This window comes from Neovison vison, chromosome 13, assembly GCF_020171115.1.
Source record: "Neovison vison isolate M4711 chromosome 13, ASM_NN_V1, whole genome shotgun sequence".
Lineage (NCBI taxonomy): Eukaryota > Metazoa > Chordata > Mammalia > Carnivora > Mustelidae > Neogale > Neogale vison.
The window spans coordinates 112,316,723-112,332,453 of record NC_058103.1 but is presented as its reverse complement, the minus strand read 5'-3'; the positions used below and the strand labels follow the sequence as shown (position 1 = coordinate 112,332,453).

Here is a 15,731-nt window from a genome sequence, read left to right as displayed (position 1 = left end):
GGTAGGCGTGGAATGTGGTGTCCAGAAGGCCCCTGTCGAACGTCTGGCACCTGGGTTGGAAATTGAGTCTATTTCTCAGTTTCAGGGTGCTGTAGACCCTCAGGGCAAGGATCTGTCTGTGACCACTGGGGACTATGATGCATGGTAATCGCCTCCTATTTATAAGGAAGTCCTATTTGTGACCCTAAAACCCCTGTCCTTGGAAGGGAGGTGGCCACGGAAATGGGAAAGCCATATCCCAGGAAGGTCCAGCTGCCAGGAAACTGTGATGCACTGAGAATATTGGTTTGGGGATTTTTTTTTTTTTTCTTTCTTACAAGAGACACATGTGCCCGAGGGTACAAGATGCAGGAGCTCTGCTATAATTTGCACCCGGCAAATTTTCACAACCGCCTCTAAAGCCTTTATCTTTTCCCCAAGAGTGTTGGCTTAGTGGCTTTTGAGAAGAGAATTGAGGTGTTTGGTTCTTTGTGGGGGCTGGGGTGTCTCCTGCCTGGACCCCCCAGCCGGTTCCATGATGACAGAGAAGCGGAGCTCTGATTTCTGGAGCTGACACCATGCAGATATTCGTGGGTTTTCGCTTAATCCGTGTGCAAAGAATGTGGACTGGAGATTCATTGGCCTAACCCCTTTTTTAAGCTTTAGGAGGGAAAAGGAAATGCCCATAGAATGTGTCCGAACAGAGGCAGGAAGCTAAAGCTAAATTACACAAGAAGGCCAAGTCATTTCGGTCACCTCTGGAACTGCAGAGGGCAGTAGGATGAATCACAGCTGACATAGGGACCCGGGGTCCAAATGTGGGAGTACTGACGTTTCCCACCACGGAGTTAGCGGTGCGACGCCCACCGGAGGAACCAGACACCTTTGCGCTAGGTACACACGAGGGAAAGTTGTAAAAAGAAGAAAAACTGCCGTCCTGTGGTTTTGTATCAAGGAACACAGATGTGTAGAAGATGCTCTTCCCCTTGGTGTCTGGAAATATCGCGTGGCCCAGCCTTTCCAGTTGGGTGAGATGTTGCTGCATCTGGACACCGTCAGACAGCACCTCATGGACTTCGATAGAATAAGAACGAAAACACGTACTGTTGCCCTCTCACCCCTCATGCTGCTCACACAGCCCCGCGTTCACCAAATAGACACCACAGAGCCCGGTGGTCATTCAACAGGTCATTCAAGGCATGATAGAGGGACCCCATTTCTAAGGATTCTGGTTATCTTTCCCCAGCCAACCCCAGCCTGTGGGATCCACACTGAGCCAAACACCAGCCTCCCTTACTCTCTTCTCTGGTACGGAGCCAGCAAACCGCTTACACTCCCCGATCCAGCTCAGATGCTTCTCCTCCTGGAAGCTCTTCCTGATTCTGCAAGGTGCAGGGGGGCACTTGCCCCATAAGACCGCATAGCAACTCGGGCCACATTCTTGCCCCAGCTCGGCGTGGCCTAGCTGTCTCTGCTTGTGGACACCTTGTATCGCCGGCCCACAAGGAGATGCTCCTCAAGTGTTTCTTGCACTGATGAATCTATTACCAAAGGAGGGGTATCCAGCTATTAGAAAAGATGTAAGAGTGGTTCATACATCCTTGCATCCTGGATAAGCAAGGCGGTACTGCCTTACTGTGTTTTATCTGTAGCTTGAAGAATGTGGATTTATGTACCCACAGCTGAAGAGTCTTTTTCTCGACATTTCCATATGATTTGGTTTAATGTTCTTAAAATAGTCTTTCTCCTTTGCCCTGTGGACACACACACACACACACACACACAGAGCATCTTTCCCCAGCCCTCCCTTCTCTCGTACTCCCAGACCCTTGCTCTTCCGCCGGATAAATGGCAGCAGCCCACGGATGCCCCTCCTTTGCTCCCTTTAGGGTTTGCTCCTGGCAGCGATGGCTGGATTACAGGCAGACAAGGCAATATGGACATGCCCTTGTTCAGATCAACAGTAGTGACAAATACACCAAGACCACGCCCTTCCGAGCCCACTGGTGCCATCTTGCTCTTGTATGCACAACGCAGACCCACGCCCCCTGTGACCTCACCATTCGTCCCCACACAAATCTTCTCCCATCCTTCCTGGTGGAGCTCCCCAGACCACATGTCTCCATGCCTCTCAAGGAAACCCCCCCCTTATGGTATCACCGTCACAGTGAGAGGTCCTGCCGCTGGCAGCCCATAGTGGGTCATACTCCATCCAGCCGTTGCCCAGACCTCTGTCTGGTCAAACACTTGGCTTGGATCATTTGACTTTTGTAGTTCCAAGATTTGGATGATTTCATTTTTTTCTTGCTCTGTATTTTGTCCCTCTCTCCACAATGCCACACCAACCACTCTGCCTCACTGACTTGCCTCCTTTAATATTTGCGGTTACCTGCGGTCCCATTCCCTCCTCCGGGATAAAATACTTCTGTTCTGATCAACACGCACAACATAAAACCCAACTAAATTGGTCCCAGATTTTTCCTGCCGCTTGAAGCCCAGCCAGCACCTGACCTCACCAACCCCAGTCTCACTTGCCAGCAATTCGAAGCGGAATAGAATGGCGTGCTGTACGATGAAGAGATGGCCAGTTACCATTGAAGTGACACTCTCCCTCTCTGCAGAAATCAAAACTGACCCAAAGAAAGAAACCACGTGGTCACTGGAGTCAAGAATCATAGTTCTGGTGTTTTCACACCAACAGAGAGCGAGCCTCTGAATTTAGTCCTTGGCTGAACACTGGAGCTGGACCGTGGTGGACAAGTGTAGTGTAAGGGCAGTTAAGGATGAGGAAGGTCCGTGGCCACGTGCAAACAGCCCTGAGCAGGACCCATCTCTCCAAGGCACAGAGCATTCCTATGGCATCCTGTATCCTTTCAGCTAAAGATTCTAAATTACCCCTCATTGGAGTGCCTTAGGGTTGGAGTAGTAACTTTTGCTTTCCAGTCTGCAAACTTGACAGCTAAAAAATTAAACCCACAGGGTCTGAAGGGATAAATAATAATATTTTTACTTAATCCCTTAATAGCTGGGTCCCAAGTGGGTACCCCACTAGGCGTGAATGGAATCTTATTCATCTTTGTAAGTGAGCAGGAGGTGCTTAATGCTTGTGGAATTTAATTTAAACAATCTCTTCATGGAAGCAGATATGTCATGGGACAAAATTTAATTCCATAGAAGTTTCTGTCTCCTATTAATTTTACTTTTTTTTTTATTCTGCCAATAATTATACTTCATTAGAACATTATTTTTTAAATAATGGTCTCAAAGCTACATTATGAGTTTTTACTGCCAGAGTCGTTTTGAAACAAATGATCATTTTAGATTCAGAACTGTCTTCCAATTTGTCCAGTTTCTTAGGGGAACCGCCCTCTGGCTCAGGGGTCACACAAGATCAGCTTCCACAAGCAATGACACGCTTTTCATGGACGATGAAATATGGAGATATTTATGTGAAAAGTTACCCTCCGGTTACAATTAAACTATCTTAACTTGGAAGTTCAGAAACCCCAAACACCAGGCCAATTAGCAACAGAGCTAAGGCAGAACTGTAGAATAAGTGATTGTGTTCTGCCCAGCAGGAATTGGGTAGTGGCCTACACTGGGGGCCGGCGGGGTTGGGGGAGGACAGACAATTATTTGTGGAAAAACATATTTTTCAGACAGTTGTATGGCCTGTTCCCTGATTACTTCCTCACTTTGTACATATCCGTTAGCAATACCCCATGCTACCACCAGATGGCAGCAGAGAGATAGAGAGGCAGGCAAAATTGTCCGCTTTTTTCTTTTTTTTTTTTTTTGGTCAAGCTAGAGATTCCATTTAATGGATTCTGACTTTTTCTCCAAAATACATTGATCACTGGGTGTTATACGCAAACAATGAATCATGGAACACTATATCAAAAACTAATGATGTACTGTATGGTGACTAACATAACATAATAAAAAATACATTTATTCATATTACCTCAGTGAAACTCAGCTATGTATTTAAAACAAAACAAAACAGCAACAACAACAACCCCGAGGCAGTTAGTATATTTTACAAAGTAATATAAACAAATATTAGACCTCTGATAAATATCCATTCGGTATTTTTACTGAGTGGCTCTTACTCTGCTAGGTACTGGGATTACAGCGATGAACAAGAATTAGTTCTGCCCCTGAGAAGCTCTCTCTCTCATGGGAAGCAGACATCTACTCAAATACCATTGGATCAGTGCTTTATTAGGGGAATGGGTAAAATGCTTTACAACGTAGGGCGAAGCCAGCTGCTCTCCTAACCGGTCCTGCATCTTCTTACTTCTCTGCTTAAGCCTGACTCACACATTCCAGGCACAGGCAGGCCAGTGTGTTGGGCACTTTTGTTCCTGTTCAGCCGCCTGGACAGCCCCCTCCCTCCAAGACACACATGCGCATGGCTACCCAAACTCTGCTCTTCTCTAGGATCCAGCTAGACCCTCTAGGACCCTTTCTCTGTGATGTCTCCAGAAAATCTCCGAACAGTTATTACTTGTGTAATCACTTTATAATCACTCTCCTGCCTCACGGTATCTTGAACTGTTAGGAAAATCGCATCTGCCTTTAGCACATTCCAACTGTGTCCGTAAAGAGATGATAAGCTCTTGGAGGGCAGTAACTCTTCCTGCTCTTGTTTGCACCCACAGTGCCTGGCACAGCCCTTGTGGGGGAGGTGTGTGTAAATGCATGAACGAAGGAGGAGTGTGTGTGTGTGCATGTGTGTGTGTGTGTGTGTGTGTGTGTGTGTGTATGCTCTGTTCCAGCAGCTTCTCTTTATCGGTACCTGGATCTCTGTGCACCTGCACTCCGAGCCCAACATTCGGCTGTGCGGAGCTGTCCTTGACAAGTTCTCCTTGCCCTTGCAGGATCGCAGTTCCCTATCTTTCGCTGTGTACACAGAAACACCCACGAAGAGGTTCCTGAGAGCTACTGCGACTCCAGCATGAAGCCTACCCCTGAGGAGGAGCCCTGCAACCTCTTCCCTTGCCCAGCCTTGTAAGATGCAGAGGTCGCCTGTTACCGGGTCGCTTCTGGGGGCTTGTGCATAAGACCTTAGTAGCAGACATAAAATCTGTCTACCTCTGATTTAGAGCCATGAGACTCATTCTGTTCAGCAAGGGTACCTGTCTGGGGGTGAACGCGGAAGCTTGTAGCCTTTAGCCCTGAGCACACACCTGCGGTTATTTGGAGCATTTACATGCAAGCTTCATGGGGAAAGCAAAGAGGAAGCTGAGAATTATAGTCCGTCATGGTTGGTGTTGTAGGTGAGCTGTGAGCAGAGAGAATGAGGAGAGTCACAAGTTCGTGGGCAAGAAGAAGTCGGGAAAAGTATGTCAGGAGAGGTCTTGGGGTGGTTACTGAATGATGAAGAGGACACTTTCAGAAGAACAAGGAGACGGGGGTCTCCACATAATTTTCAAAGTAATAGGAACATTCTCCTACGTACCGAGCATGTGCTGATGTCTTATGTAACTAAGAGACAAAGCAGGGTGACAGGGGGGCATCGTGAAACTGATGAGGAAGTAGCTCCTGAGAAGTAAAGAACTCTGCAAAAGATCTCTAAGATCCAACGTGGGTTAATGTTCTACAGGGGGACGCTAAAACTACCATTTGGAGTTTGGGGGGTTTTTTAGATAAAAATCATTTGCACCTTCTCGGTTTTCTTTAATTTTCCAAAAGCGGGCTGTCACCACCGGTAAAGAGCTTGTGGACAGAGTTACATTGCTTCACGGGGCCTGACGGTTAAGCTGTGCTCTGGGGTGAGGGCCACCCCTCCCCCCCCCCCGTAATGGTGCTAATGGTTCTGTGCGTTTTGGCTCTCGGGGTGGTGCGGGCTCTTGGGGGTGTGCCCTCTTCCCCGGCTGAAGGTGATCCGGCCTTCTCGCGTTCTCTCATTCCTGAGCTAGCTGGGACATCGGAGAGTGGTCCGAGTGCAGCAAAACCTGCGGCCTGGGCATGCAGCACCGCCAGGTCCTGTGCCGCCAGGTGTACGCCAACCGCAGCCTGACGGTGCAGCCCTATCGCTGCCAGCACCTGGAGAAGCCCGAGACCACCAGCACCTGCCAGCTCAAGATCTGCAGCGAGTGGCAGATCCGGACGGACTGGACCTCGGTAGGCGGGGCAGGCAGCCTGGTCTGGAGCTCCCGCTCCCAGACTCCCGGCCATTCCCCCCCACCCACTGCCGTCATCGCCACCCCACCAAAGGCCCCACTCAGGGACAGTCCTGAGGTCTCCTAGAGGGAACCCCTCCTGGGGAGTTCTGGAAGGACTGTCTACGGAATCATAGGATGCAACCAACAGCACACTAGAGTTAAGGCTAGTGTGCCCCAATCCTCCGCAGCCCGAGGGAGTCACGTGCATACAGGGGTGACCTGTCTCCCATGTCATGAGACGTCTGCTCCTTCCAGTCTCATAGCCGGGTTTCACAGGTGACAGAACGGAGGTCCAGAGCCACAGAGTAGGCAGGACAGCCAAGTCAGTCTCAGAGAAGTGGTGGTGAGGGCTTTGAGGGCTGGTGAGGTTTTGAGGGCTAGGCGGCTCCCCAGGGGGGCCCTGCATTGCAGGGGACTCGGGGCCACCCAGGAAGTCTCTCCGCGGTCATCATCCGCTCAGGTGGCAGATGACAAGGGTGAGGGCACTAGGGCTGGGGAGACCCCCGGAGGACAAGCTGCCCATCCCACTGACGTATTCCTGCTGTTGTAGTGCTCAGTGCCCTGCGGAGTGGGGCAGAGGACCCGAGATGTGAAGTGCGTGAGCAACATCGGGGACGTGGTGGACGACGAGGAATGCAACATGAAGCTCCGGCCCAATGACATTGAGAACTGCGACATGGGGCCCTGTGCCAAGAGCTGGTTCCTCACCGAGTGGAGTGAACGGGTGAGCTGCGGGCGGGCAGAGCGTGCTTCCTACCGCCGCGACCCAGGGCTACGGCACCCGTGGGCGGGGCCTGCACGTCCCAGGCGCCCCAGCCCCAAGCACAGGCGTCCCTGGCTGGGCATCCCAAGGCTTGCGGGGGGGGAAAGGCTTTCTCTCCTTACTCAAAGACCGAGGGGCTGCAAGGGTGAGCCTGCAGCAAGGCTGCAAGGCCTGAAAGAATTAGTTCTCCTTCGCGCTGCACGTGAACGTTAGTGAAATCCTGAATAAGGCGAACAGATACTCCCACGCCTCATACGTTGTGTGAGTTCCTGGCATATAAAAGGCACTCGGCCAATGGCAGGCCCCTTCCCTCCTTCTTACGAATTCAGCACAGTTCACGGACTGCCCCCCTTCCCCAGTAACCTGGCCTCCCTTGGGGTCCCTGGGGGCAGGTGTCAAAGATGAAGTCCGAGGCATGTATAGTTAACTGTGTGCAAGGGAAAGCGGCAAGAGATGGAGTTCATCTGTCAAAGACAAAACTAGGCCCGCCTGGGTGGCTCAGTCAGTAAAGAGTCTGACTCTTGATTTCGGCCCAGGTCGCGATCTCCGAGTCGTGAGATCAGCCCCATGCGGTGCTCCCCCGGGCATGGAGATTCTCCCTCTCTCCCTCCTCCTCTGCCCACCCCCCTTTCCTCACTCACATGCGTGCATGTGCACGCTTGCTTTAAAAAAAAAAGAAAGAAAGAAAGAAAGAAAAAGAAAAATGACAAAAATAGGATTTATAGGGATTCTGGAGTTGGGTCATGGTGACCGTTACACAACAGTGTAGATGTTATCAATTTCCCTGAAATATACACTTAAAATGATTACAATGGTAAATTTTATGTTGCAGTATTTTACCACAATAAAACAAAGGTTTAGGGAAAAGGACTAAGCAGAATTACAGAGCATACCTTGGGGTGGGAAAGAGAGTGGGGGAAGAAGATAATGAGCTCCACCTTCCTTTTCTTACGGAAGCTGACTGATGGACTGGCAGTGGGAGAGGCCATCCGGGGATTCCTGCCAGGGCAGCCGACTGGCCCCCACACCCGGGGCGTATGGGTTTCTGGATTCTCTAGAGCCCTTGCGGGTTGAACTGGGATTGCAAACTCTGTCCTTAGTGCCTTCCTCTCAGCTGGGCCAGGTGGGCCCCGTTTCCCTCACCGGAATACCTCACCATGCTCCCAAACTGGAGTGTGCCTACAGGTCACCTGGGAACCCCTGCGGGGGCGGGGGAGGGCTGATTCTGAGTCCCCGCTGGGAGGTGTTCCCGGGAATCTGCCTTCCTGACAGGCTCCCAGGGGCTGCGGAGGCCGCTGGGCCAAGGGTAAGAGGGGACCAGGCTAGTTCCTAGAGTGTCAGGAAACGCTGAGCTCGGGAGCCTCCTCTCCCCGCGGCATCACGGGAAGGACAGGGCGCTGTCTCAAGTTCAGAGGGGGAAAGCTTCCTGCGTGCCAGCCCGCCCCGTGGGTGGATTCCTGGGCCAGCATCCCTCCCACTGGTGAGCGCCCACCATGGCGCGGTTGTCCAGTATTCTGAGCATCACCCGACCAATGCTCATAGGGGTTTCTACCCCATCCAGCGCTAAGGCACCCCTGAATTTCATCACCGTGATCACAGTAGCATTCCACCTCAGCAGGGGGGGTGGAGGAGGAACAGCCCTGCCGACGCAGCCTCCACCCCGCATGCAGAGATCATCCTGGAGATTTTTAACGAGTGATGGATCTGCTGTGGATTCCTGACACCTTGTGGCTTCCGGCCACGGCCCCTTGGTCCCCAGAGGGCCTCCAGATAGAGAGCCCGTATGTAAACACTAAACTCTAAGGGTAAGCAGCGAATTGGGCCTCTGTCCCAGGAATGGGCTGAAATAGGTAAATTAGCCCTCGGGAAGGCACTGACTTAAAGGAAACAAATGGAGGGTAGGTGCTCTCAAAATGTGTCCACAGCTTCAGACTTGGGCACCGGAGGCTGAGTCCAGCAGGGCCCGCCCCCATTCTGTCTGCACATCCCCTTTCCCCCCATCCAAGCCTCCCAGCGGAACACACCTCAGCTCCTGGCAGGCAAGCAGTCCTGGGAGGCCGTCTAGAAGCCACTGTGGTCAGTCTCCTGCCAGCATGAGGAGCCCTCTGCCGCGTCCCTGACTCAGCCCAGCTCCTTCCCAGAAATTCTCAGGTTGAGGCCGTTGCCCACCGTGTCCGAGGGTTTCTTTGGCATGGGACCAAAATGTGTCTCGCGAACTCCCACTCTGGTCGTGTAGAACATGGGTGTTCCCCACCACCACCACCACTGCAGCCCTACAGATATTTCGAGACCTCTTCCTCCTCTTCTCCTAAAAATTCTTAGGTCCTTCAACTAATTCTTTTGTTTCTGGATTTCTAGCCATCCCCAAATGCATTTGGGTTCACAGTAAACACCGCAAAGTTAGTGTGCAAACAAACAAATAAAGACAATGATGCCAGGCTTCCATTTTTCTACTGGGAAGACTTTTTGTAAAATAACTTTGAACTAAAATTATTTTTGTCAGATATACATAAGACCTTAAGCTAAAATCTCTGTGTCCTATAATATAAAAGTTGTGATACAAACACAGAATTTATAATACCAGTTTAAGTTATGAAACAAAAGGAACAAGATCATTTGAAGTCTAGAGCACTTAAACCCTTTTAATCCTTAATATAGTATATGAACTCTCATAAAGAACATGCAGAGCTTAAGGTAATAATTTCTTCCATGAATATTCAATGACTTGTATGTCCAAGTAGACCAAAGCTTGGAAATTTTTCTAAAGGTTCACATTCACTAGAGGAAATGGAGGTTTTAGAATGCTCGTGTAAAGGTTAAAAGAGCGGAAATTATTTTCTCAGTAAATGCTTCCTGACCTTCACCAATCATTATTCTAAAATATAAAGAAAATCATTTATATAACACAAACAATATAATCAATAAAAAGCTACATACAAAGACAGGCAATGCAAGACAACTGAGTTTATAATGCATCTCAAATATTTCATCTAAAATATTTAATCATGGTTCTTATATGACTACACACTTAATAACTTATCTTTACTTAACAAAATAGTAAAAATGCCATTTCTACTTTTTTAAGGGGTATTTGCAAACATTTTCTCTCAAATATATTTTTCACTTAAATAATATGCATTTCCAGTTAAAGACCTAATGTAGTTATGGATCAAATAATGTTCATTTTTTCTGGTCATAAAGTAAAACATACTGCTATTAAAAAAAAATAATCAGGGCACCTGGGTGGCTCAGTGGGTTAAAGCCTCTGCCTTCGGCTCAGGTCATGATCCCAGGGTCCTGGGATCGAGCCCTGCATCAGGCTCTCTGCTCAGCAGGGAGCCTGCTTCCTCCTCTCTCTCTGCCTGCCTCCCTGCCTACTTGTAATCTCCATCTGTCAAATAAATAAACAAAATCTTAAAAAAAAATCAGAAAAGCATACCTATAATCTCTTCACTAGCAGATAATAATTTAAAATTTTTAAGCTATGTTGTCAAGCTTTTTTCTACATAAATACTTGACATATATAGCTTTTTTTGTACTCATACATATTTAAAAGTTACAAATCATAATACTATATAGGTATAATTTAGTGACCTTCCTTTTTCACATATGATTAATTATACATACGTTAGTGGCATTAAAAACCTTCAGAGCATGAATTTTAATTAGACTAAGCTATTGTTTGTCTACTATAACTGAATCAACCCCTATTCTTTATTTCCTCTCCAACAAATACTTGTAGATTTCCTTTTAATGTAAATTTGCTTTACATTTTAACATAAGTACTTGCTGAATCCAGCCCTTGTCTTAAAATTCTAAATAGAGAAAAAGATGAGCCCTTTATTCTTCTATTTAAAGAACTTCTTTGCTCTTTTTTTGGAAAGATGTTTTAAGCCATGTCAGTTTAGTGCTGTGATGTAAATAAGTAGGTAATTTTGCTTTATCGGCCCCAGAACACAATGTTATTAATAACCCAATGTTATTACCGAATGTTTATGCCTGGAGAAGATGAGTGGGAAGGAGGCGTGGGTGGTTTTCAGGAAGGTGCACTGGCCCTCAGTTTCCTCATTGGTAACATTGCTGAATGAGCATTATGGGATAACCTACTTGAACCATGACCTGGTTGAGGCCCGTGCTCTGGGATGGGCCTTGGAGTCACCACGTAGTCCTGGGAATGACCAGCTGGTGTCAGTCTTTCACACTCGAGTAGCGGCTTTGTATAAAATCAACCTTTTTAAGCTTTAGCTGAGCTCTGCTATATATTTTGCAATGGCAATAAACATGTATTAAGCACCTAGTAATGCCATGCATGAGTGAGATACACCCTCCATGTAATGAGCTCAAGGGGGAGAGATTAAAGAAAATGTGATTGAAGTGCACGAACACTGAAGGATCCAGAATACATCCTATTGCCCAATTTAAGATCAAAGTAATTAATCTCTACTTGATTAAATTGAACATGTAAACTCAAACCTGGGTCTTCTCTTAAAATTCCAGGGCTGTGTAGTTTTCTGACTCAATGACTCATCACAAACACGTCTTTGCAGCCACCTTTAATTGAGGGCAGGCCTTAGCAGACATGGGCATCAGATACTTTTTAGTTCTGTAAATCAATGACAGGTTTAAACACACAAGCAGTATTTAATCACAACAGACCAAAAAAAAAAAAAAAAAAAAAAAAACCTTAGAAAGTCCACCAGCCTCAATTTTGTAACACCTAATATCTAAGGATGTTTTCCAAGAGAAGAAAATAAGACATTGGGCTTTTTGTTACTTAATTATGGAAGATGATACATGAACCTGAAATTCAGGAAGAGCCATTAGAGCCTTGTAGTAGGTCCCTCCAGGGCTGATTGGGCCAAATTTAGCATTCAGCTGTCACTGGAGCGAGAAGACAATCCTCAAGACACTGTTGCTTAGAAATTTCATGCGTTTCTGTGATTTGTCAGCCCAGGAGTTCAGCTAGGAGTCAGGTCCTTTTCTGGCTATCAAGAGGATTTGGTCCCTTTCTCAGGCATGTCCTTCAGGGACAGTGAATGGGTGTGTTTCAGTGCCTGGCTTCAGAGGGTGGTCCCTGCTGCCCAACAGGGGCCCATCGTCCCCCTTCATTCCTGCTGGGAGGCTTCCAAGCCAGGGCCGGTGTGGGGAACTACTTCCAAGTTGAAATGCCTTGTGCTTTTTGCTGCCGGTCATGTAATAAAGAGAAGTCCCTCGGTAGGGTTCATCCCCATAGTGTTCTCTCATTGGGCACTTGGCTTGGTCCTTAACATTCTTCTTTTATATGAAGCACATGGGGATATGGGGAAATTTTCCCAGATGTGAAAAATTATTTGGTTTGGAAAGCAGACATTAAGTTAGCCGAATGGAAATTACAGGGAAAGAAATATTCTTAGGTTTTGAAACAAGAAGATAACTTAATTTGCCTTGTATTCTTCAGGATTTCAATATCTTGAGTGTTTAAAGCTAGGAAAGAGATCACATCATATATGGCTGAAGCAAAAAAACCTTTAGCTTAGAACACTCCAATCAATGTAACAAAGGATTTTGTTGTTGTTTTGTTGTAAAAAGGACTGACTCCTTGGCTCCCATTCCTAATAACAATGCAGATAGTCATGCAAAGGGTTTGTGAGCCTGTGAGGGAGAAGAAAAAAACATTTCCTCTGTCCTCTTAAGATCTGCAGTAGAAGCCTGCAAATTAAACTGACAGAAACAAGATTAACAGGAGAAAAGCCAACACATTTCATGTGATGTTAATTTTTCCTGTGTGGCGTAGGAAAGAAGTGAAAATCCCAAAGAAGCAGTAGGGCATGAACACCTCTATACCATTTTAACAAAGAGTGATAAATTCTGAAGAAATGACTAGACTAAGGAAAGGGGCTTTCCTACATGTAGGAAATGTAGGAAAGTGGCTGAGAAATATATGGGGAACCTAATGGAAGAGAAGGGTTATTTTCATAAAGTTTATTTCTTTAAACTCATCTTGGCATCAGATCCCCAACAGCAATTATAAAAATGTTCTCTTCTTCCTGATACCAGGTGGAAATTTATGCACTGCTTTTAGACAGGGAGAAGAAGGGCAGAGAGCCTTTCCTGGTCTGTTGTTTCTCAATTGCCTTCAGTTCAAAATAAGTCAAAGCAGCATATTTTGGGGTGGCATGTTCTAATCTCCTTCGGGCTCTTTGTTCCAGAGAGATTCTTCCCTAAAGAGTTAGGCCCAGCCCAGCAGTAGTCATGGAAATGTTTGCCTGGTCTTCTGGGTTATGATTTTACAAGACTAGGTAGCAATGCACAAAAATGAAAATGGAAACTTTGTTAAGGAACCAGGGTTGTATTTTTTTATTTTCTCAAATTTTATTTAAATTATATTGCTTTTGCTTATTTTAAAAAAATAGTCATATTGATAAAAACAAAGAACAGTGACTCTGTTTTTAAGGGAATACCCATCAGAAACCCTTAGAATGGGCTCTGGTTGTTCCCTAGAGGGCCACTTTCAGAGTTGGAACATGCTGATAACAGAAGAGAAAGGAGCAAGGAAGGACCCAAGTTGGTGTTCATTTATTTAACTGATATTTATGGATTTGCCCATGGGTAAGGTGTTGACCTGAGAAGAAAGTAAAGATGATTCAGTAGTCCCTGACTTCACTGAGCCTACTTCTATAAAGGAAAAAATAAAGCAGGACATAAAGAAATGTAACACACAGGAAGATAGGAGGATGAACCATGCCTTGAGAATTCTGAGGCTGGAAAGAGTATACTCTTTTTTTGAATCCAGCAATCAAGGGGGTTTTCACAGAGGGGATGGCCTTTGAGCTGAGCCTTCATGGATTCCGATGTGTCCTCATGAAGAGAAAGAGTGCTCTAGGCAATTAGAAGGAATAGCATTAGCACTTCATGCAATCAGGAAGTGGAGGACCCAAGCTCTGTCCAGTGTGAGCTGTGTGGGAAAGAATATTGGGAAGTTAGCCTAGAAGACCAAGGTCGACTGAGGTCATCTTATAGGAGAGCTTGAATGCCAGGTGGGACGGCATCAAAGGGATTTTCAACATGGCACTCCCAGCACCTGGAAGCCGAGCAAATTAGAAAAGGTGGTGAGACTGAGCAACGGGCTGGGACCATAGTCCAGGGGAAGAACATCAGTGGTGTTGGGAACCATGGGCAGAAAGAAACAGGACAGGAAAAATGTGGTGAAACTGGAATCTGTGAGACAGGAAGGTTGGCTTGATGGCAGAAGCAAGAACTCAAAAGAATGGTCAACTTTTGAATCCTGGTAGAAATTTAAGCACAAATTGGAAAGCCAAGAGTAGTAATGGGGTTGGGGTGAGGCGGTGCTGCATTGTTCTACATGGTGAACATGAGGTATCTGGGGAGCACTCAGATAAGAGATCTGGAAAGTTCTGAACAGACAGGAAGAGAAGCAAAATAAGGCAGCATTCCAAAGCATTTCAAGATAGATGGAAAATGCTCTTTCAGACAGATGGAAAAGCTTTGGGGTATGACTCAGGAATGTGTTTAGTAGGCCTTAGATGAGGACAGAGTGTGCTTGCAGGAGAGAAATCACTGGTGGTTACGTGGCTTTAAGTGAAGACCTTGCCTCAGTTTTTCTACCTTAGAGTGGGGATATATATTTCAAGCCCCCATACAATTTACTGAGCACCTGCTGTATGCAGACCACATTATTCATTACCTGTAATCCTGCCAGGAATGTGCTCCTATGCCAGCTGTCCAGATGAGCATGCCACAGGTAGAAGGGGCTGGGTCCCTTACCCCAGGCCATCCAGTTAGTAGGAATATTAACATGGGCATGTCCGGTTCCCAGGTCAAGTTCTTTTTCTATAGGAAGCTGTCTGCTAATACTGTCACAGCTGTGGCCTTCAGGGACTGAGACCCCTGCCTTGCTATTAGGCAGCAATGTTGAGGTGACAGATGTCACTTCCCCAGCTTCCCCAGAACAGCCCAGACTCAGCTACCAGCAAGTAGACCTATGCCCAAGTGTTCATGCTTTCATTCTTCTGCCGCTGGATCTGTTTTCAAAAGCAAAAGTCAAAACAGGTTGCCTGACAAGTGTAAGCATATCCATCGCAACAATGGGACAGGATATTTGGAATGAAGACTGTCCTAGAAAAGCTAAGATGGAGGTTTGCCATACTGATGTCCCATAATGGAATAGGCTGTGTGTGAAAAATGGTCAGGGACTCCTAGGGGAAATAGTAAGCAGGGAAACAAGACGTTCAGTCCTTCATGTCATTAGAAAGGGGTCCCAGAGCCTGCAGGGGGCCTCCCCTCTAACGCACCCATCTCCTGTCTTGCAGTGCTCAGCAGAGTGTGGGGCTGGAGTGCGGACACGCTCCGTGGTGTGCATGACGAACCACATCAGCAGCCTGCCCCTGGAGGGCTGTGGGAACAACCGGCCTGCGGAGGCCACCCCTTGTGACAATGGGCCCTGCACGGGCAAGGTGGAGTGGTTTGCAGGGAGCTGGAGTCAGGTGAGTGGCGGGAGCTGGCTGGGTTCTTCCGTCCCTGGTCAGCGAGCATACACACTGGGGTGCAGGCGGGTGGGTGGGTCAGGAAACCGGACTCAGTGTACCTCAGGCATCCTGGGTCTGAATCCCAGTGGTGCTCCCCAAGGTCCTGGAGAAGCTGCTTATGCTCTAGAGCCTCTCTCAGTCAGCAGAGTTTCTTGAGCACCTACTAATCGCTCATCTCAGCCCCTAGAATATGTCAACGAGCAACACAAATATCCCTATCCTCAGGGAGTTTATGATCCAGCATGGTTTCTTCGTCTGTAAAAGGCTATTAATGACCATATTGTGTGAGGTTGT

General features: G+C 47.2%; 1 protein-coding gene across 2 annotated transcripts in view; it reads left to right on the top strand.

The window, feature by feature from the left end:
- Positions 1-15,731, top strand: part of THSD4 (thrombospondin type 1 domain containing 4) — a 568,734-nt gene that overhangs the window by 537,090 nt on the left and 15,913 nt on the right. For both annotated transcript variants that reach the window (XM_044229667.1, XM_044229668.1), the window contains 4 exons: positions 4,863-4,992; positions 5,904-6,108; positions 6,700-6,873; positions 15,222-15,395. In XM_044229667.1, the coding sequence (XP_044085602.1) occupies positions 4,863-4,992; positions 5,904-6,108; positions 6,700-6,873; positions 15,222-15,395 (683 nt within the window). The remainder of the gene's footprint in view (positions 1-4,862; positions 4,993-5,903; positions 6,109-6,699; positions 6,874-15,221; positions 15,396-15,731) is intronic.